General features: G+C 38.1%; 1 protein-coding gene across 2 annotated transcripts in view; it reads left to right on the top strand.

Moving 5' to 3' along the window:
• The first annotated feature begins 383 nt into the window (after positions 1 to 383).
• Positions 384 to 22,960, top strand: part of ATAD2B (ATPase family AAA domain containing 2B) — a 71,837-nt gene continuing 49,260 nt past the window's right edge. For both annotated transcript variants that reach the window (XM_026710328.2, XM_026710327.2), the window contains exons 1-9: positions 384 to 854; positions 10,529 to 10,683; positions 16,053 to 16,099; positions 16,638 to 16,791; positions 17,671 to 17,773; positions 18,897 to 19,005; positions 19,525 to 19,641; positions 20,971 to 21,046; positions 21,894 to 21,992. In XM_026710328.2, the coding sequence (XP_026566113.2) occupies positions 645 to 854; positions 10,529 to 10,683; positions 16,053 to 16,099; positions 16,638 to 16,791; positions 17,671 to 17,773; positions 18,897 to 19,005; positions 19,525 to 19,641; positions 20,971 to 21,046; positions 21,894 to 21,992 (1,070 nt within the window). In that variant the 5' untranslated portion in view covers positions 384 to 644. The remainder of the gene's footprint in view (positions 855 to 10,528; positions 10,684 to 16,052; positions 16,100 to 16,637; positions 16,792 to 17,670; positions 17,774 to 18,896; positions 19,006 to 19,524; positions 19,642 to 20,970; positions 21,047 to 21,893; positions 21,993 to 22,960) is intronic.

Here is a 22,960-nt window from a genome sequence, read left to right as displayed (position 1 = left end):
TCAGTCCCAAGAGGCTCCTTCCTCCCGCCTCCCTCTCCTGTCATTAATCCCGCCCCGTCTAAAACAATCACAGAGCACGCCATTGCAGAGCGCCGCATGTACTGCATCACGCATAGTAAACATCAAAGCGTTCCCTACAGGCACTTCCGGCATAAAACTTGACTGTTCCCCCCACCACCCCCAACCCCACTTGGCTGCCGCTGTAAAAAGTAGTACAGTACAGAAGAGAACCTCCACCATAGAGTTGATAGATGCTAGAGGCACCACCGGGGCTCATAGACACTCCTGGCCTATGACGGCTTTCAATCCTCACCGGAAGTTCTGGCTGCATGTCACGCTCTCATCATTTTCCAGCTCTATGTTGCCAGGTGTAGGGAGGAGGTGGAAGAAGAGGCGGCCCTATGAGAGGCGGCGGCGGAGCAGCGCCTCGCAGTGGAGGCGGGAGGCTTCGCCGTGACCGAGGAGAGAAAGGGACGAGAGAACGAGTAATGGCGGCCAGTTAGTGGTGGGTGACTGAGCTGAGAAGGAGGAGCGCTCCGCGGCTTGGGGCCCTTGTTCTTTGGCTCGGCGGCGTCGCTCCTCACAGCAAGAGGCGGTGGAGTCAGCGGCAGCGCCGCCCTTCCCGGGGTGGCTGCAGTGAGGCCATGGTGAACACCCGAAAGAGCTCCCAATCTCAGCGTCTCTCCGGGAAAGCGGCGGCGGCGGCGGCGGCGACGGCGACGGTGGTCCCGGGGTCCGGCAGCCATTTCATCTCATCCAGGACCCGCTTGTCTAGGACTAGTGCTAAAGCAGCGGCAGCGGCAGCCGCGGCGGCGGCAGCAGCGGCGGCCAGTCAGGATGAGGACTCGGTCCGGGTAAGCCGAGGAGGAGGGGGCGACGAGGAGGAACCCGGGCTAGAAAGAGGATGGGCTCGGCGGGAGCCAAAAGCGGGACAAGCCGGGGGGCTTTGGAAGAGAGTCCGAAGAGCCCGGCGGCTCGACGGCTTGTGGTGTCGTGGGAGGAGGTGGGGGGAGAAGGAAGGGGCCGCCGCCGCAAAGGGATCGGAGCAGCGTCTCATTGTCTCGGTGCGGCCGTCAAGGTTGGAGTGTCAGCGGCTGGAGAGAGAGGTTGGGGGGGGCTCCTGCTTGAACTCTGGGGTGAGCGGAGCGGGGAAAAGGCGCTGTGGATGAGGGGCTTGCAAAGGGTGAGTAAGGGTGGGGTGGGGGTGGGGTGGGTGTCTGATTTTTGGGAAGGACGCCCTGGGGAAGAGCGGCTGGTGGTTGTGGCGAGAGAAGCGCCGTTTGGCGGCTGGGGAATGTTTGCAAGAGGAGACGTGAGCGGCGAGAGAGGAGGAGGAGGAGGAGGGGGAGAAAAAAAAGAGGAGGGGGAGGCGGGCTGCGATTGCGAGGGAGGTCATTTGAGGTAGGGCGACTTAAGAAGAGCCTGGAGCGTTAGAGCCGAAAAAGAAGCAGGCGGTCGTTGCAAGTGGGGAGGGGGAGACGCGAAGGGACGGCCTGGCGCGGGCGAAGAGTGCGGGCGGAGGGGAGAGGCTTGCGCAAAAGAGGGGGGGATTTGTCTGGCTTTGGACAATTGGCAAGGCAGCGCTGCAAGAAAATGTGTGGGTTTCTCTCTCTTTCACCCACATTTCTGTGTCTCTTGTGCCGGGCAGCAAGCTGGGTTTGGAGCAGAGCTCCCTCTCTGGTTGAAAGTGGAAGTGCCACTTCAAAGAAAAACACAAGTGACTTAAAACTGCACCAACTTTAAGCAATTTTGAAGAGCGTTCCTCTCCCCCCTCCCCACAAACACTGTTATCTTTGGAATTCCCCCCCCCCCCATATCAATGCTATCACAATTGAGTCCAAATTTCTGTTGCCTAAGTGAGACAGTTATTAAGTGAGTTTGGGCCCATTTTACGACTTTCGTTGCCGCAGTTGTTAACTGAATCACCGCAGTTAAGTGAGTAACATGATAAATGAAGCTAGCTTCCCCACAGACATTCCTTGGCAGAAGGTCACAACAAGTGATCGCATGACCCTGGGACATGGCAACTGCCATAAACACCAGTCAGTTGACAAGCATCTGAATTTTGATCACGTGACCATGGAGATATTGCAGTGGTCCTAAGTGTGAAAAACGGTTAGCGCTGTTGTAACTTTGAATGGTCACTAAATGAACTGTTAAGTCAAGGACTACCTGAATGCTTTTCAGTCTGTGTTTAAAATAAATACATAGACTTACAAGTGAATGTGATAATCCAATGTTTCAGATTATTTTATATATTTTAACTGAATGTTTTACATTTTTGGATGCAGGTCTCATTTCTTTACCTTGATGAAAAGCAGGATAAGTGATTACTTCATGGACTTTTAGAAATAGCTGTTTTTAATTTTGTTTTCATGTGTATGTTAATAGTGTGAATCATAGTTGTCATTCACATATTGAATTCATGTGCTGTTTCAATCTTGCAGAGCACTGAGAGAATTTAAAAGCTATCTTGTGTGTTATAAAGAGGGGCCAGTGTGCCTGCAACTTCCACACAGACCTAGGCAACAGTGAGGATATGCTTTTGTTGTTGATTTCCTGGAAAATCTTAAGGGTATTTTGGCAATGGTTTGGAAAAAGTAGTGCCCCAAACTAACTCACTTGTCCAATACATTTGGCTAAAAGCTGTTATACACAAAAGTACTGCAATTATTTCTAAACTTTAAAAAGTACATACCACATTGCATGTGATATTTCATAATCTAGCCATGAATATTCTGATATTGCACCATGGAAATAAGATTTGGAGCTTAAAAAGTAATGGGATAGATGCATTGCATACTAATTGATCAATTGATTTTTATTTGTGAAATTTTTAGAGCATCATTGCTTAATAGTCTAGGAATTGACTTGTATAATCAATATCATCAATGTAAAGGTAATACCCGACTTCACATCCCTCTTGATGACCTTGTATAGATGTTAAACAGTAGGGGTGAGAGCACTGATCTTTGAGGCACCTCACAAATTGGGGGCTCTAGTCTCTGTATTACTAACACTAACTACAACTGGGCACAGAGGAGAACTATGATATTATTTTGGTCCAATTCTCACTCTTTTCAACTGGTTCAAGCATACCATGGTCCAAGGATGAGAACTGCTGAGAGATCTAAGAAGCCCACTGTTGTTGCGCCACTCCTACCTCACTTCTGTCATAGGTCATAAACAGTCAATGGACCCAGACTTGGAAAGGATCCAGATAATTTGTTAAAACCAAGACCACATATAGCTGCTGCAGTTTTACCACTATTCAATGACCTTCCCCAAAAGATGAAGATTGAAAACTGGATCAATATTATCCAGAATGATTGAGTTCAGTGATCAGTTCTTGAAGGAAAAGTGCATGATTACTTAAAAGGCAGGTGGGACCACTTAATCTTTCAGAGAAGTCAATACCACATCATGGACCCGGCTGTTTAATTCCTAAGCCAATTTCATAAAACCAGGGTAGGCAAAGACTAACTAACAGGTGACCATCTTAACAGTTCCGGGCGTTCTGTCCATTTTCTCTGGTGTGACAGGATTGAGCTCCTGCCATGTAACCAAGAAAAACCTCTCACATTAACTGGATCTGCCCATTCAGTCTAAATCTGAGTAAGTTTATCCCTTCGATGCCTAGAATATTCTTTACTCTGGCCTGATAGAGGGTCCTTAGTTTCATTCCATTTTTCCCCCTTCTGTTTAGACCTGTTTGATTCTCAGAAACTGCCTAGACAACCTGTGCTGTTTCTTGGCAAGGTTTTTTGGAAGTGGTTTGCCATTGTCTCCTCTGTAGGGCTGAGAGAAAGTGACTTGTTCAAGGTCACTCATCTGGTTTTTTTTTTATGCCCAAGATAGGAATTGGACATGATTAAAGGGAAGAAGAAAAAATACAGTTGTGCATCTTTCAACCTAAAAGAGATATGTACCCTTGCTGTAAAGTGTCAGATAAAATTTGAAGCATTCTCATAGTAACTTTGTTTAGCTCAAATAGTCATTCTGTTTATAAGTAAGAATGCATATCTTTTGTTATCTATGATGGAAACATAAAAATTGTTATAGTAATAAATATAATGATGCTTTGTAAATTATTGCTCCTTGGACAATTAGCAATTCTTACTTAGTACTACTGAAAAATTGTACGTGCAATCTAACGTATGTATGTTCTTTGCAAGAGTTCCAGAAAATCTTGATTTAAAAGTATGAAAGCACTTTCCAGTGTAAATTTTAAATGAGGTTATAGATTTACTTCTAGGCATCTCTTGGCAGGCTTAGGAAGTTTCGGGGATTTTGAAAATAGAGCTGGTTATATCAAGATAAATTAACCACATCTCTTCAGTGGCTAATCTAAAAACATTGTAAGCATTTGGTTTATATATCTGCTCCTCCTCCTCCTCCTCACCCCTTCTCCCCTCCCCGCATCCTTTAGACTCCTTGTTGTCCTCAATAGATTGCTGTATTTCCAGTCTCTCCAGGTTACTCTCCACCCTCCCTTCCTAATTTAAACTTACGTGCTCTGCAATTATCCACTATCTTGCCTTGAAAAAATGTTTTGGAACGAAAAGTGAGTGAGTGAGAGAGTCATTCTTTGCACTGGAAAATAGGAGTTTAGGTGGCTGCAGGGTGGAGCTCTCCAACTTTCTAACTGCAAGTTTTTTCCTCATGTTTGTAATTAAAGTATGTTACTTGGGGGATAGTATGTTACTATGGGGCAGAAGGCTTTATTAAGAATCCATTATTGGGAATATCTGCTTTACACTGTCTTCTATATTAATGTAGAATTGTATAGAGTTAATATTGAGTTGATTTAATTTGTTTCATAGTGATTTTATTTAGCTATGCTGCAGATTTGACTATTTATATACTTTGTACGGTACCTTGATAAAATTTGTATTCTGTATTCAGTTAATGAAAATATTGTTCCATATTTTCTCAGTTGTATCTCATTTAAACTTATTGTAAACTGGGCATTTCTAAATTTGGTAAGAGAGCATCTGAATAAAATTTTTAGTTAAAGGCACTAACATAACTAAAATTTTGAGAATGTTTTTAGGAGAAACCACATAAGTAGTAGTAGTAGTAGTAGTAGTAGTAGTAATAATAATAATAATAATAATTATTATTATTATTAATTTTATTAGATTTAGGTGTCACTTGACTCCAAAACATTTCTAGTCTGCTCACAATATTAATCATCAACAACAAAAACATTAAACTCAGTGATAAGCAAGGTAAACATCTGTCCTATCAATGCACTACATACAAGTAGTCCTCAGCATATGACTGTAATGGAGCCTGCCCATTGCAGTTTATATTGTACCTGTCATAAAACAAGTCAGGCATGTGACCATTTTGGGGGGGTCCCAAATATGTTTTGGGAGAGAATCAGTTGTAAAGTGGTTTCAGCATTTGTTAAGTAAACCAAGTGATGTGGTTTTGCTGAAAACCAGAAATGCCCATTTTTGGCAAAACTGTTGTAAAACAATTTGAAGACATTTTGCTTCTTATCCAAGAGGTTTCTTCAGCTCTCACTGGATGGTGGGGAATGGAAGGATTTATATTCCTTGCAGACAGCATTTTAGCAGTGGTTAAGATCACCTGGAGGTTTATCTGTGTCATCAGGGTTACCTGAGAGGTGCAAATGGATGTGGAACCTTCTTGCAACTGTTGAAAAGAAAGTGTTGAAAGTGTTGTAGATTGGAGATAGATGATGTTATATCCCTCCCCCTCTGTTGAGAGGGGGCTGTTCAGGTTTGATATAAATGGCCTCTTTAACCCCTCTTTCAAACCAGTGATCCTCTCTGTCCAAAGAGTGGCCTGTGCCTTTTAAATGCAGAGGGACTGCTGAATCTAGTCCTGATGTGTTTGTTCTCCTATGTTGTGCCATGCATTTATGAAGTGGTTGTTTCATTTCCCCAATGTACAGATCTGCACATGGCACACTGCATTGTACTGCATATACCACATTGCTCAGTTTCTGCCTGGGCGTTTTATCCTCGGGGTGGACAAACTTCTGCCTTAGTGTATGCTTAGATTTGAAGTGTCCACATATGTTATGTTGGCTGAAGAGCCTCCTGAGCTTTTCCGGTATATGCTGACATAGTATGCTTTGTGGATACTGATAGATGGCATTGTTTAAATCAAGGGAACTTGGAATATGCCACCTCTGACAGCTCTTGCTGTATAAGCAGAAACCATGGGAGAAAAACGGTCCCTTTAGAATACATAATCTAATTCTGTGCCTTGGAGTATCCAATTCCCAGACCAGGACGCTAAGTTTTGTTTTACTGGTTTCCTCATTTAGCAACAGTTACATCCATGATGAAAAAGGCCTTTAAAGGTCTTCATAAGCCTGTAAAACAAGGAAAACTGAATCACAATTGTGTTTTCACTTAGTGATTGCTTTGCTGTATGCCCGGATTGCTGGCTCTAGTTGTGGTTCTTAAACAAATATTACCTGTACTGTGTTTGATGGTTTCAAAAGATGTTGAGTAATCAAGGATCACAAGGATGGATGTGCAACCATCCCCAACCTGGCTCTGCCAAAGGGCATCAACAAGTACAGTATGGCCACACTGAATTCTGTTCTGGAAATATTTAAGATACTTAACATAAATATAACCTATTTAAAAGTAACATTTAGAACTGAGCATCAACGTGATGTATAATAAAGGAAAATGAATAATAATAATAACAATAACAATAATAATAAACTGAGCACCAAGACAGATGGTAATTGTGAGATACCTCGTTGGTGTTAAATTGGGGGAATTCGATGTAGCTCATTCAGTCCAAATCAGGGATTAACCTAATTGTATCATTTCACTGTACAGATCTGTGAGTGATGAGACAGTGTTCCTCTAGCATTCCTCTATATATTTTGTTCTGCCAAAGTTGCTTTAGGAGATTTATGAATTTTCTGAAGTAAATTTGGGAATCATGCAGGGTTTTGGAGGGAGGGTGAAAAATACACTGTTGTGCAAATTGGCCTATTTTGATGGATATTGCCCAACGTTTTATATTTCTGGCATGAAAATGTACAGAGGACTCCAAAATACTTATTAGTATTCTTTTCCTTAGAGTGTTTTATTTTAATTGCCAGATATAGTTTAATTTTATTCTCAGATAATGTATTTATATTATCTGATAATATATATTTAATTTTATTCTCAGATAATAATATGTTTGGAGAACAAAAACAGGCAGTCACATATAGTTTTACTTCGGATTTATGGCCAGTGTTTTTTTAATTAAAAATAAACATTGACCTCCCCCCCTTCTTAAAATATTTCTCTAAAATTATACACAATTTGACTGTTCTAATGTACTTCGTTCATAAGCTAACTAAAACATCTAATTAATATATGTGGAGAACATGATTGTTTGGACTATTAATATTTTCTTATTTTACTTTATTAGTATTGGAGAAAAAGACGCGTAAGATACCATACTTTTCCATTTATTGTTTTAATTACAATGGTAACATGTATTTTCCTTGCCATCCAAAGTGGTCTCTCAAATGGTAAAAGAGGAAGCAAAGAAGAAGAACATCTATTAGTTGGAGAAGTAGATTGTTGTTTCAGGTGGCTATCAAGAAATAACCTTTCCTTCAGCCTAATTATATTCTTTGTGAAAATTTCCCTTTCCCATCATAGCTCTAATAACATTTACTAGGGCTGTATAGTTCTCTATGTAATGTTTTTAAGGGGTGGGTTGCAGTGAGAAAGTCTAAATCTTCAAAAAAAAAATTCTTAATCAGAAAAAAAATTAAACCTATATTTGCCTGACCTGGGTAAAATTGTACAGATCCTGAGTTTTCTGGGATAACTTCACCCAAACAAGTTCAAATCTTTCAGTTCTTAACTTAAATTGAATTTGACAATTTTACACCTAGTCTCCCCCTATTTATTTTGTGGAGACTTTAGAAGATGAATGGTAAGTGCCTAAAATAGTCACTGGAAATAAAGAAGAAATATCTCTTGAAGTTATTGAAAGTGGGTCCCCCCCATCTGCCCCCCTTCTTTGTGTCTCACTATTATTGGTGTTAATTACTCTACATTGAAAATTGCTTAATGACTTCAGGCAATGATGCTGTAATATTTTTGCCTTGCTTGCTTTATCTAGTTAAACTCTCCCACACCACTGAAACAGGTTTCAAACCAGTTGTGTAGCTTCAGTTTCTACATAGAATCGAATTACTCAGAACCCTTACAAGATTGAATCCCAGCATTTTGTAGGTTATTAACTGTTTAGGCACACCTTTATGTATAAAGTAGGGTGTGACTTGACCATTGACTATTTAATATTTTAAGTATATTTAGTTATTTTTCCTCCAGAACTCTGTTTCTTATTGTATGGAATATATCTGAAGTTTCTGAATATAGTAACTACTGTAGGTTCGTGTAGAGTGGTACAAACATCCTGCATAATTGTTGTAAAAAAAATACAGGGCTTTATTTTATGCATGTTTTGTACTGTCACGTACAATTTTATTTCCTGTGTTACATTCAGAAACCCCATTTTGTGTACTTCAGGGGCTGTCATGCCCCTGGTGGAGACTTGACTCTGAGCAGTTAGAGAAGGACCCAGGCCCATCCCCTATCCATCCTAGGGCACGCAGGGAGGAGAGGGCCATGATCGTCTTCACGGGTTGCAGGTGTGAGATTTCCATAAGAGTTTGGACCTGCATACTGACAGACGCTGGAGACAAATTAGTGTTTTATTCCTAAAGAAGGTTTATCTTGGTTGGCGTTCTACCTGGTTATCTTCCTGAAGTTGGCAGTTATCGGCTCTTTGAATTTGAACTGTGTTTCTTTCCTTTGAAATGTTGTTTTGAAAATAGTTTACTCCTCCACGGTGAACAATTAAACAGTGAAGCCAAGTTGAAGGCATTAAAGGACTTCTAATTACATTTTGGGTTTTGTTATATTTCTGATATACTCTGGGTCATCACAGGGGCCCTGTGATAGCGTGTTGGAGTGGAGAAATGGTGTTGATCAGCTCCTCTACTCGTTTTGTGGGCTGGTGATATTAAGGATATGGAGCATAATGGAGAGAAACCTCGCTGATCTCCCTGATCTACAGATAATCCTTGATTTACAACCACAATTGGGATCAACACTTCCCAATTTGCTAAGCATTATTAAGTGAATCATGGCCAATTTTACACCCTTTTTTGCCATACTTTTAAGCAAATGACTGCATTTGTTAAGTGAATCATGTCATTAAACAAATCCAGCTCTCCCTGCCCCCCATTAATTTTGTTAGAAGCCATCTGGGAAGGTTGTAAATTTTGATCATGGGATCACAGGGATGTTGTGATGGTCATACATGTGTGGAGCAGTTGAAAGTCAGTTTTTTCAGTGCTGTTGTGACTTGGAACAGTTGCTCAGTGGATGGTTGAGAATCGGGGGCTACCTATAATTATTTCTGGGGAGCCATAGTTTCTTGTGACTGAAATATGGGAGTGGGGGATTCTGATCAAGACAGGGCAAGGACTTTCTGCTTGTGTTTGCACGACTTAGCAAGGGCAAGACTTACATCAGCCAAACTGTTCAAAGCGGTGCATTCTTACTGAGGGAAATAAGAACATCCTGCTGGAGCATTTGTTTTATTGCCTGCATTCAAACGCTAAATTGGGTATCAGATATTTTTGAGGAGAGCTCCTTCTCTATACATAAGTATGAAACTTAGAAAAAGTGTAAAGTGTATGTGTTTTAGAATGTGTTGTGTTAGCTTTTGCAGTATTGTATTAAAAGTCAAATATATAGTGAGTTAACACCATAAAATTCCATATAGGAAACATGTCCTAAAATCAATTGTAATTTAAATTCTATTGGCTTAGTGTGATCATTCTGAATTTTGATATTCTTTATAGCATTCTTTAATTAATTCATGTTTCAAATAATTTTAATTGCTCATTTGAGCTACTTGTTTAAATTGTTTTTTATTGTTGGGGTGTATGAGTGGCTTTGATTGCCCTAGAACTGAAGGGAAAAAGTATAAATTTAAGCAATAATAGTAAAAATATTTCTTGCTAATATAAATGTTGGCATTTGGAACTGCTTCCAGTGGAAATCAGATTGGCTCCCTCCCTGATTGCATTAAGAAAATTTTGTAGTGCATTTATGATGTAGAATTAGCCATTAATGCCTATATTGATTCAACATATGAGTCCATTATGTTTTATTGACATTAGACATTTTAAAATTAGGCAACTGTTGATGTTTCAGTAATTTTCTATATATCTTATAAATTACTAAGAGGCGCATTTGATCATTGTGAGATATAAATATAAAACAAACAAATAAGCTCAAAACTGATGTAATCCTCAAAAAAAGATACAGCAAATTCCTCAATTTCTCTCATTCTTTCTAGAATTAAATTTATAGTTTTCAGCTGAGGATGATTGCTATTATCTGTATAAGAACCAATCCCCCCTCCCCCCTCTTCCTGAATTGGAGAATGTTTATCTTGAACAATATCATGAATGAAACTATTAATTTTTTGCTTTTTTTTTTCCCTCTAGAGAGATGATGGTAGTGATGGTAGTTTGAGCGATAGTCACATATCTCCTCCAGCCAAACGTACCTTGAAACATGCTGATTCTGTATGCAAAGACAAATCAAAATCTCGCAGTACTGGACAGCGAGAGGAATGGAGTGTCTCAACTGGTCAGTCCCGGTAAGCATGTTAAGGATTTAAAAACCTGTGCGTGTGTGTGTGTGTGTGTGTGCGTGCATCCATGTGTACACATACACGGTTTTAATCATTTTCTTAAATGGCTTAAATTATCGATTCATGCAGAATCTATAGAAATGTTTCTGCTGCTTAAAATAGCCTCCTTATATTGGGTTCTGTTCCAGCCTATGTACTAAAATCTATTGTATGCTACAGAGAAAGGGAAAACTAAATTTGGGGTGATATTTTTGTTCTCACTCCCATCCCATCTTTCTCATCATGTGTAATTCATCATTTGTAACTGATTTTAGCCAGACATTCTGACTTCATGCATAAGTGCATGATGTACAGCTTGTTCTCTTCCCCCCTCCAAACTTTATTTCAGATGACAAATTTTGTTTGTGGGAAAGAAAAAGAGCAACTCCATCTGTTGCTTACATTAAGACATCTGGAATTCCTTACGATTATAGTACAGTTTTGTCTGTTTGATGCATATAGTATTATGTTGATAAGCTTAACTAGTTCCATGTTTTCTTCAGCAATAAGAAAGCATTAGCCATGTTTATTTCTGCTACAAATTAATAGTTTTTTTAGCTGTTAATTCCAAATTTGTCTTGTAAGATTGCTCCCTAGTAATTACATAGTTTAACCAATGTGACACACGCAAATTAGACTTTGGGGTTGAATTGACCAAACATTATTTATGATTCTTTCCAGCATGTGTTACTTGTTCTGCAGGAAAGAGAACAATTCTTACTTTAAACAAAGATAAAACAAAGCATAGAGTGGATAGAGGTAATACATAAATTAAAATTATTGTATTAGGTATCTGGAACTACACAAATGAATGCTAATATTTCTGATTCCCCACTCTAAAAGCTGAAATGAGATAATGTCAATTTCAAGATGACCATCATGCCAAATGGAATTTCCATTATGAACATTCAAATATGAACTATGTGAAATCATAAATGAAAGGCTCATAGATTTTTTAAAATGGCACTGCTAAATATTATTTCTTGATAAATAATTTCCCATATTTATGCTAATTAGAGCCAATATCTAAATATCCTTTTATTTTGTTATTCTATTGCTAAGAGAACCATTTTGAAATAATAACGGTGTGGTGATGTATACACTCCCCCCAAGGGAGAAACACAAGAAAATCTAACCCCCCTTCCTTTTTTAAAAGCCAATGTTCAAATGTTTTAGGCAAGAATTCTATAATTATACTGTACATTTAAAATTACAACTACTACTTAGTCTCTGGAAAGGAAAAATCAAGAGCTCTTATTTCCATAGTGAGCTACAAATACTGAATTTTTCAAAATTTATTTATATACTGTATATTTCTGAAGAGGCGAATTTTGTGTGTGTGTGTTTCCTGATTTTTGTGGTAAGAACACTCAAAGATGACACAATCACTTCTCTTTCTCTGCTGTTTGATTGCAGTAATACTTACAATGGCAACATCAGTTTAAAACTAGCATTCATCTGTAATATTGGCATGGAGGATAAACTGGGAAGAGAAAATCCTCAAATTATGTTGAGTTGCTTAATGTGCAAAGTTATGACAGACCCTGAAAAACTGTTTATCATGCGTGTACACACACACACACACACACACACACACACGCACACACACACACACTGCAGTCATATGGACACATTTTGGGTGCTTAGCAACTGGCCCTCATTTACAGCTGTTTGCAGCACTCCACAATCACGTATCTGCGATTACATTTATTTTCCCCGGAAGCCAACATTTTCTTCTGGTTTCTGGGAAAAAACATCTCAGCAAACAGTGAGTTCACTTAACGACCACAGTATTCATTTTATAACTGCTCCTTTCCCCTCACAACTGCTGCGTTCGCTTAATGATCATTGCAAAAAAAGATTGTCAAATCGGGGTTATCCCATGATGATCTGCCTTATGATTGACACGGTGCATGGCCATAATTGCCAGGCTCCATTATGGTCATAAATTGAGGGCTACTTGTACAGAAAAGCATGAAAGCTTTGGTACTGATTTCTCTATCTTTAGATGCTAGATTTAATATAAAAATTATGTATGTGGAAACTTGTGAAGGCGAATTTTCTAATTATGACAGGGCCATAAGAGCATTCACCTGAATGTTTTTACAGATAAGTTTCCTAGCTTTGCATCAGAAACAAAGATTTCTTCAGTCTGACTGGATTTATTATAGCATTAGTGGTGGGATACACACATACATCTAATGATGTAGTGGAACAGGCTTGTATTGCTCATGAGAGCCTATTGTTAAATTTTCTAGAATTTTGCAAGCCAGTAGATAGCAGAACTGAGCTGCTATACCTAGTATTGTGTCAATCAGCTATTAGGTGGCTAGTAGTGCAGCGAAGTTGTTATGTATTTATCAGCACACCACTGCATATATCTATGTCCTCCTTTCAGTTTAACTCCTTAGCTATTATGGAAGGTAAATTATGTAAAGTTTTTAAGTTACAAGTTCTTTCTGTGATAATGTTGCATTTTGTAATAGTGGCTAAAGCATATTAAAATTTTAAAAAAACCAAGGTTTTGATTATTGCCATTTTTCATCTCATAATTGATATAGTAGATATTATTGTTCTATTTGTAATTTTAGAATGGTACTATTTGTAACATTAGTTTTAGTTAGCACTTTCCACAAGTGGAAAGTCTCTGTTATTAGGTAAGTACACAAAATGGAAGAAAAAATGTTCTGAGTTGAATAAAACAATCCCATTTAAAATGTTCCATTAGAATATTTCTTGTATTCCATCTTGAACAATTGAAGAAAATTTGAAAGATGTTGAATGTTCCACAATAGGAAACAGTACAAAATTAAAATAAACCTCTTTACTCCTTTATTTTTTTGTCTTAGAACCATTAAAGTAGGTTATTAGGTTGGGTGGTTGGTAAATTCACAATAGGTTATCTATTTGCACTGGCTTAAGGCAAAATTCTAGAATAAGAACTGTTTCATTGACCTGGGAATACTCAAACTGCAGTTTGGAACTCTGAATGTTTTTTGACTGAATGTTTATCATTTTATGTAACTTTCATTATAATTACTGTTCAAACTAAGGAAAAGAAATTTAGCTGTTTTTGATGATGCTAAGAATTAAACATGATACCGTATATACTCGAGTATAAATCGACCTGAATATAAGCCGAGGCACCTAATTTTACCACAAAAAACTGGGAAAACTTATTGACTCGAGTATAAGCCAAATTTTTCAGCACATTTTTTGTGCTGAAAAAAAAAACCCCTTGGCTTATACTCAAGTGAGATTCCCTCTGAAAAAAAAATGGTGTGGAGCTCCGGAGCTGGGCAGCCGCTTCCCTGCTTCCGTGTTTCCTTTGCAACTTGTAAGCATGGGGGTAATCGGAAGCAGAAAAGTTCTTGCATGAGGATATATTGTTTTTTCTTTATTTAACTGTTTTTATGGGGGGGGGGGAAGACCCACCGTCATGTGGGAATGCTCAGACACGAAATCTATCCGCCTGAAAATAAGTGTGTGTGTGGGGGGGATTTTAACAGAGGGAAGACATAGGGAGAAGGCAAAAGTGACGGAAGATCCTTCAGGCGAAACTGAGGGGGAGACTCACCCTTGGTCCAGATGAGCCCCCTTCCCCACCCCTAAGGAAGCAGAGGCAGCCAGCAAGGGCAGGCAAGCCCCGCTTCGCGGACTCCGTCCTTGCTCCCACCCACCCACCCACCCAAAGCCATGAAGTCCCCCAATCGTGCAGCCCAGAATCGCCCTCCCCTCAGGGGGCAGCAACGACGCCCGGTGTTTCCTGAGACAAGAAGCTCCGCCGTGCAATGAAAGCACCCTGGCTCTAGGCTCAGAAAACAACGCGAGCCGAGGTGGCTTCGTTTCCTCAGCCCCAGCTGCTTTCAGTCCGCTCAGGAGGAAGAGGAGGAGGTGGTGGCGGCAGCTCGCTTTGTTTTCTGAGCTCTAGGCTCTAGGCTCGCGGGCTCAGAAAACAACATGAGCCGAGGTGGCTTCGTTCCTCAGCCCCAGCTTCTTTCAGTCCGCTCGGGAGGAGGACGAGGAGGAGGAGGTGGTGGCAGCGGCTCGTGTTTTTCTGAGCTCTAGGCTCGCGGGCTCAGAAAACAACGCGAGCCCCCCACCTCCTCCTCCTCCCGAGTGGACTGAAAGCAGCTGGGGCTGAGGAAAGCAGCTGAGTGGAGCTGAAGCCACGCCTAGAGCTCAGAAAACAACGCCAGCCGCTGCCACCATGTCCTCCTCCCGAGCGAACTGAAAGCAGCTGGGGCTGAGGAAACGAAGCTGAGCGGAGCTGAAGCCACGCCTAGAGCTCAGAAAACGACGTGAGCCGCTGCCACCATGTCCTCCGGCGGACTGAAAGCAGCTGGGGCTGAGGAAACGAAGCCACCTCGGCTCGCGTTGTTTTCTGATCCTAGAGCCAGGGCGCTTTCATTGCACGGCGGAGCTTCTTGTCTCAGGAAACACCGGGCGTCATTGCTGCCCCCTGAGGGGAGGGCGATTCTGGGCTGCGCGATAGGGGGACTTCGTGGTTTTGGGTGGGAGCGAGGACGGACGGAGTCTGCGAAGCGGGGCTATTCTACTTTTCAAAGAAAAATATAGACTCTGCATTATAGCATTGGAACATATAAACTGATCAATGTAAACTTTTAAGCTTTAAACTTTTTTTACAGTAGATATTTTCTTTTCAAATGTTTGCATTTGAAAGTATTTATCACATTAGCATACAAATTTAAAATGTTGAATTGAATAGCTTGACATTGTTTGAAGTATGATGATAGATCAACACAAATCATTATTTCAAGGGAATGAACCTTACCTGAATGCTTTCTAGAAAGGTAAAAAAAATTAGGAATGCTAAACTTCATTAAATGAATACCAGATTTAAAGACTGATACCAGACTTTCTTATTGATGACTTTAGACCAGAAGTAGAGAACTTGAGTTCTCCAAGCTGCACAGAACTTTTGGAAGCAGATGTGGTTCTAGAGATATTCTAAAAATTATCACTAAATTGACTGCGTAATTCAACTCTGAAGTAAAATAAATTACATTTTTTGTCTTGGCTTTGTCTATCATTTGAAAGTAGTCTCCTGTGTGAACTTCTGTAATGAAAAAACTCACTTTCCTGCTTTCAGTGAATTACTAACTTTGCTCCTCGTTTGTAGAAGCAGCACAAAAATTATTTAATTGCTTTAAAATACACAGATGGGATATAAATAGTTTTCATATCACTTGAAGAGTTGAAATTATAACAGCTTATGTTCAATATGTAACACTTGGGAATAGAAATATTATCAATATTATGTAAATTGTAATTTTAATGCAACAACTTAATTTTCCAAATTAAATTGTTCTTAGGTTAACTTCTCAATCTGGTGCTACTCTACCAAATGGTCGTAGTTTATGTAAGTACTTCATAGTTAAATTGCTAATTCTGATGCTTAACATTTTTATATTTTTAATGTTCTTTCTGTCTCTCTAATTTTTCAATATGCAATATTACTCTTTTCAGTGCAAAAAGTTAAAAAAAATTACATTCATTGTTCCATGACCAAGTACCTATTTGTTAAACTGACCTAATTTATTTTCATTTTTTTGCTCCTGGCTCCATTTCTACTTAGGCTCATTTTACTTAGACTGAACGCCAAATCCCTCAAAGCAAATTTGGCATGAAGGCTGTAATATACAATTATCATTAAAATTGAAAGATTTATTTTGGATAAAATAGCATGACTAGGGTATGTCTGTGCGTGGAAATATTTTACACAATTTTTGTATCTTTCTAATCATAAGGCTCTGGGTACGTCATTCATGTGAATGCCATTAAAACAACAACTATATAAACCCAACTGGTACACATTTGCAACAGTCTATGTACCTTGTTATAAACCTCCTAAATATTGATGATTTCTCAGTATTAATATTATAACTTGAAATTTGCAGCTCTCAAAAGTTGTTCTCTTCGAGGAGAAAAAAAGGGAGACGCTGACCATGCCTGTATAAATGGAGGCAGAGAAATTAGAAAAAGTTGCCGGTCTAGAAAAAACAGATTTGAAAGTCTCAATCAGAGTTTACTGTTTGACCAATTGGTAAACAGGTATGTTGTAGTATGTTGTATAATTTCATGGTATTGTTAAAATTATGTTTGCGCTATATTTCAGTCCATGAGAATTTATATTTATTTATATATTTAAAAAGATATTCCCTAGCTTGAATATTCAGCTTCCAAACAATGTAAACATTTAATCTACTCAGCAAACCAATTTCTGAGAACTGTGTTGTATTTATTTTATGTAATCTGTATGGATTAGACATTTCAGCCTATCAACTTTACAGTTAGACTTTACTTTTTGCATTTTAGAGGCAAAATTTTACATTTAAAAAAATGAGGTTCCCAGCAAGGAAGGGAAATCCCTATCTCTGCAATACATGATGTGAACCAGAATTTTAAGAGTTGAGTTTGTTTAAGAATTATGGAGAATATGGGAATAAACTTTGGACTCTTATTTTTCTAATTTGATTTTTGCCTCTGAACTATGTCTGTAAATCATGGATAAAATAGTGAATTTGCTCACACTGGAAGAGGGTAATAATGTTCATTTCCTTAAATGCAGCCCCTTGTATTCAGTAAAAAATTGCTTTGGCACTGAGGATTCCTTCTAAAAGGAGGAATGTTGTAATGCAAAAACTACTTTTTTGTGTTTTCTACTGGCAGACATATTTACTGGACCAAAATTTTCCAAGGGTCTTATTTAATTTTAACCATATTTAATTATGATCCAGCTTATTGTATTTACTTACAATATCACAAGGCAGCTGTTATATATTTGACTTTGGGCCAGTCGCTCAAGTCATCTCATAGAGTTATTGTGTGGAAAATGGGGAGGTGGGAATATTGTATAATGCTGAGTTATTTATAAAGATAATAAACCAGAATATAAATAGGTAAATACATTACTACCATTTTTCTTGTTAGTACTGCTGAAGCTGTTCTTCAGGAAATGGACAATATTAACATCAGACGGAACAGGCGATCAGGTGAAGTGGAACGGTTGCGTATGTGGACAGATACTGAATTTGTAAGTTTAATTCTCTTCTCATCTTTTTTCCCCTTACGTTTTGTTTAAGCCTTGAGTATGTTATAGCCTAGCATCAAAAGCACTTGTTAATAAAAATGGATCAAATGGATTTTGAATATTCTGTATACAGTTTTCAATCCTTATTAAGAGGGAGGGAAAGAAGGGAAAGAGAAAGCAATGCAGCTGGCTAGGGAGAAAGCATGTGTCAATACCGTGCTCTCTCATAAACAATACAATAATAACTCATAAGAAGAGACATGGGTTGTGGTGGATTATATGGTAGTCAACCATGTAAGGCGTATGATTAATGTGAAACAGTCCATCTACATATGCATGTTTTACTGGTTGGCATTCAAGGCTTATGACTCTCAAGGTCCCTTTAAGTAGTAGCAACTGATATCCAAAATCAAGTCTCAGGAACAGGAAAAACAGCTCCTCTGTCTTATCTGTTGCAACTCTGGAGACTTGCACAACTACTAACAGGCTGTGGTGGATGAGTGGATAAATGGAAGCTAGCTGATGAGGCAACAAGGCTTTCCCTTCTATGAGCTGGCCAGCTTGCAACAGCCCCGCCCTTCCCAGCTACCTTATTGGCTGCTGGGAAGCTGTGGCTCTGAGTGGTAGAATTCTTGAGTCTCTGGCTCATTTCTGTAGATTCCAGCTCTTGGGGCAGCAACAACCTTTGCCTCACATTGCCATATGGTGGCAAGGCCAGAGAATTGTAACCAGCTAGTCAGAGTGCCTTGCTGCTGTGAGTTCTACAGTGCTGATTGTGCCTCCTTTGTGTCCAGATGTGGGGGCTTATTCAAGAACAGATGCTCCATTCTTATAAAATCAGATATTTCTATGTGCCAAATAGATACAATAACTGAATTATTTTCTGAACTCTCCCATGAATTCTTTTATAGTTCCTAAGATAGAACACTCAGTACTCTGATCAGAATTTCCAATAAAGATACTTACATTTGTTTAGCCTGTGATTTTAGCATCTCTCTCCCTTTCATACATGCAGGTTCTCTCTTATTAAAATACTTATTATGACTATGAGTTTGGTTAACTATATAGTTTGGAAGTTACATGTATATTATAGCGATGCAGATCATTCTTGAGGTTTTTATTTTAGGAAAACATGGATATGTACTCAAGAGTGAAAAGGAGGAGGAAATCATTAAGGAGAAATAGCTATGGAATCCAGAACCACCATGAGGTTTCCACAGAAGGTGAAGAAGAAGGTAATGGTGATAGTAATTTGAGAGCTACTTTGATAAATACAAGTGAAATGTTATGTTGAAAAGCAGCACAAGTTATCTGAGTTCTTAATAGTCTGGAAAAACTGTTATTAATCAAACTATACATTTAAATGTTGGATACCAATAGACAGTTATGGATTCAGGCCTTGGTAATTCCTTCATGGCTTGATACATGCTTTTGAATGAATTGTTCAGGACTCTAATTTGAAAATATCTTTGCTGTTTGATCTTTCTTGTCATTTTATAGTTTTGATCTTGAAATTGTAACAGCTTTGTCATGTATTCAAAGTCTCATAGATACCTGTAATATTGAAATAAGTGTTTTTTACAAATACTAACATTATATATTATAAAATTCATTCTGGAATATTGCAAACTATCCAAATCAGTGTTATATTTTATAAAATAAATTTAATCTGTAAAGTAACAGGTGATCTTTAATAGATATTATCAAATTACCTTAGTGTACTTTTTATAAATGTTTAATGGGGATTTTTCTAGAATCTCAAGAAGAAGATGGGGATATTGAAGCAGAGGAGGCAGAAGGAGAAGAAAATGATCGTCCGTATAATCTCAGACAAAGAAAAACAGTAGAAAGATATCAAGCGCCTCCTATAGGTAATATTTTTAAAAATGATTTATGTAACTGAAATAACTTGGTTCAGCAATATTTTACCCTTGTTACAGTATTAGATTAGAACTAGATGGATCATGGATCAACTTCATAATAATAAAGTTCAGCAAATAATCGTTCCTCTAAATTTAATTTATTTAATGTTGAAACTAAATAGGATAAAATGGCTGAAGGAAAAATCATCTGCTATTCTCTGTAAGAAGGCTTGTAGGAAAAAAATTAAAATGTATTCAACCTCTTCTCTATTTTTTTTTTCTTTTTTCTTTGCATTTGAACATATAGTATAAAGAGAGATTTCTGTAACAGTTGATAGTTTGGGCTGTTATTGTTTTGAATAGGTACTTACGGTAGCATCTTATTTGTCCTGTATTTTTCTTTCTTTGATTTACTTAATGAAAAAAGTAGGTACATTCTGTGGTTGTATTTATGTGACCACCAAGAGTTATTTGATTGTGGCAGGATATAAATGTAATAAATAAATGAATAATTCTGCAACAGTGTCTACTTGATAGATTTGGTAAAATTAAAAATGCCTCTAAGATTTCTGTCCACTCATTAGACAACTCACTCAGAAAATATTTTGGGGATTGAATGCAAAGTGTTTAATATAAACTCATGCAAGACATAATGCTTACTCATTCCCCCCATTTCCCTACACTTTTCAAAAAGAATAAATAGTTTCGATTTAACAAATGTATACTTTGCTATTTTGTGCTTGCCTGGATTTATTTCTGATAAGTTAAGCTCTGTGATTATTTTGGTACTTTGTTTAACAGTACGGAATTTGTTTAATATAGCTGATTATTACATGCAAACCCTTAAACTAACCAACTTTTTGGTTTGTATTACTTTTCTTCATCATGTTGGAGAGGAGAATTGGGAAGTATTTGAACCTGTCTTTTTTTACCTTTCTGTTTGTGTGGGTAATGTTAAATCAAGACATCGTACTAGTGAAAGATACAGAATTGCACATTACTGTATTTCAGTGAGAATTCTTTTGTAAGTCAGCAATGCAGAGATTGCTGTCTTAAAGCTTTTCTCTTTATTATGCTACAATGTTTAGTCAAAGGTATTCTAAAACTAGAATTTAATATGTTTCATTCAAATACAGTTGTGAGCAGGAGCATTTAATGTAAGGAGTATCTTACATAAAAACAATTAAACAAATTTGGAGAAGAGAGAATGAAGAAATATACCTTATTTGCAAACGTTTCTGATTTATTAGAAACGGTATTAAGATGCTTTATACAAGGAACTAGATTTTTATATAGTTATGTAAAATGTTTACATGTCAAATTGATTGTCTTATCTAGTTCCAGCTCACCAAAAGAAAAGGGAAAACACATTATTTGACATTCATAGATCTCCTGCAAGAAGAAGCCATATCAGGTAAATAATATATTAGGATATTTTCTATTGACATTATGCTACCATGTTGAAATTTCAGGAATAATTTCTTGAATCAGCTGGGTAAAAAAAAAAAAAATAAGCCAATGCATCGTATTGTAGCATTGTAGAGGAATACTTTGCAAATCATCCCTCTAATTGTCATAGTTTGGTATGCTGGAAGCCATTCCTGCCAGAAATTTTGCTGAACTAAAGTTTTATGAGCTATCCCTAAATAGTTTTGCCATTTTTTTTGTCAGTTCCTTATGTTTTGTGTATATATAAAATTGTTTTCAGCTTATTTGGAAACAGACTTAGTTCAGAGGTAATGATGGGCTGGTAAATTAAATTTTGCAGTAAAGTCTCATGAGGAATGAATGGGATGATTCTTGTTCTGTGCCTAATGTACTGTAATGTAATGACCTACTGTATTTCCTCTGCATTCCTTGTTCCCATTATATTTCAATTTAGGAATTTGTGGTTCTCTGTCTTTAAAAAACTTGAAAAGTTGATCCTTTTTTGTAATCAAAATTAAACCACAATTTTTCCTTTACACTGGAACAACAGAGTTTATGTGTATATGGGAAGTCTAGGAATTGCTGTGTCTTGTTGCTTTACAGATGAGAGATTAACAGAGTTGGAAGGGACCTTGTAGGTCATCTAGTCCAACCCCCCCACCCAAGCAGGACATGCTTCTCTGACATCTTAACCAGCTCAAGTGATGAAAACAAGAGAAGCATTAAACAAAAGACCTTGTGACCTTTAAATTATCTGTTTTAATTTGTTAGCGTTCACTAAGCACAATTCAGTGCACGGTGGTCTTCAGTGAAATGTTCTATTGCTTCCTCAGGAGAAAGAAACATGCCATTCATAGTAGTGATACAACCTCTTCAGATGAAGAACGTTTTGAAAGAAGAAAATCTAAAAGCATGGCAAGAGCGAGAAACCGGTAACAATTTATTTGTCATCATTCTGTTAAGGGGAAAAAATGGCTTGGTTTCATGTGCCTGATGAAATTTGCCAACCATGTGGAAATTGTTTTATTCTAATTAAAGGTGCTTTATCAGGCATGGTTACGTATTACGGTCCTTGGTGTTCTCTGAGCTTGGTTGTTTCCTTGCAGACGTTTTGTTACCAAACTAGGAAACTTCATCAGTGCTCATTAATAATGTTATTTAGATTGTTAATGAAATGTTTGCAATAAAACAACCACACTCAGAGAACATCAAGGACTCCACAGCTCAACTCTAAGCTACAAATTATCTATTCTAGTCATAGAAAATATGTTTTTATATCATGGGATTTCTTCAGACTTGCCCATCTGTGAACATAAATTTGCATTTCTATTGGAGGTAAAGAGTGAGGCATTGTTTTTTCTTGATTATTGCTCTTTTTTTGGCTTTAATTGATACCTTCTATGCCAGAACAGAGTATAACGCTTTTCTTATCATTATGGATCAGAATACCTCCAATGTTATTCCATAGACTCATGCACCCATTTGACAACTTTTCAGGGCAAATGGAGCCATAAAGAAAAGAATGGGGGCTAAATATTGTCTTTGTACTCTTCTGAAGGTTATAGGGGCACAGCCACTGATGTTCTGATGTTATCAGAATGTGTGGAGTAAAAATTTTACCTTCAGATTTGTTTTGTTTTTTTCCCTTTGCGTGGGATTGCTAATAAGTGCCTGAAGTCTTAATGAAGAAGAATATGAAGAATAAGAAGTCTGAATAAGGGCAGCCAGGGACTTTACATGAGCTATAGACTGGGCCCATCCCTACATTTCTAAAATGTACTGCCTCCTTCCTTCTTCCATTGTTAGCAAAATTCCACTGAATGTAATTTCAGATGCAGCCCAATTTATTTGAATGTATTATTTGAATTTTTTTTACTTTTGGGGGTGGCAGTGGAGTCAT

Source organism: Pseudonaja textilis, chromosome 1, assembly GCF_049901715.1.
Source record: "Pseudonaja textilis isolate UNSWEBS1 chromosome 1, rPseTex1.2, whole genome shotgun sequence".
NCBI classification, from domain to species: domain Eukaryota; kingdom Metazoa; phylum Chordata; class Lepidosauria; order Squamata; family Elapidae; genus Pseudonaja; species Pseudonaja textilis.
Note: the sequence above shows the minus strand (reverse complement) of the source record. Positions and strands in the feature narration are given on the sequence as shown.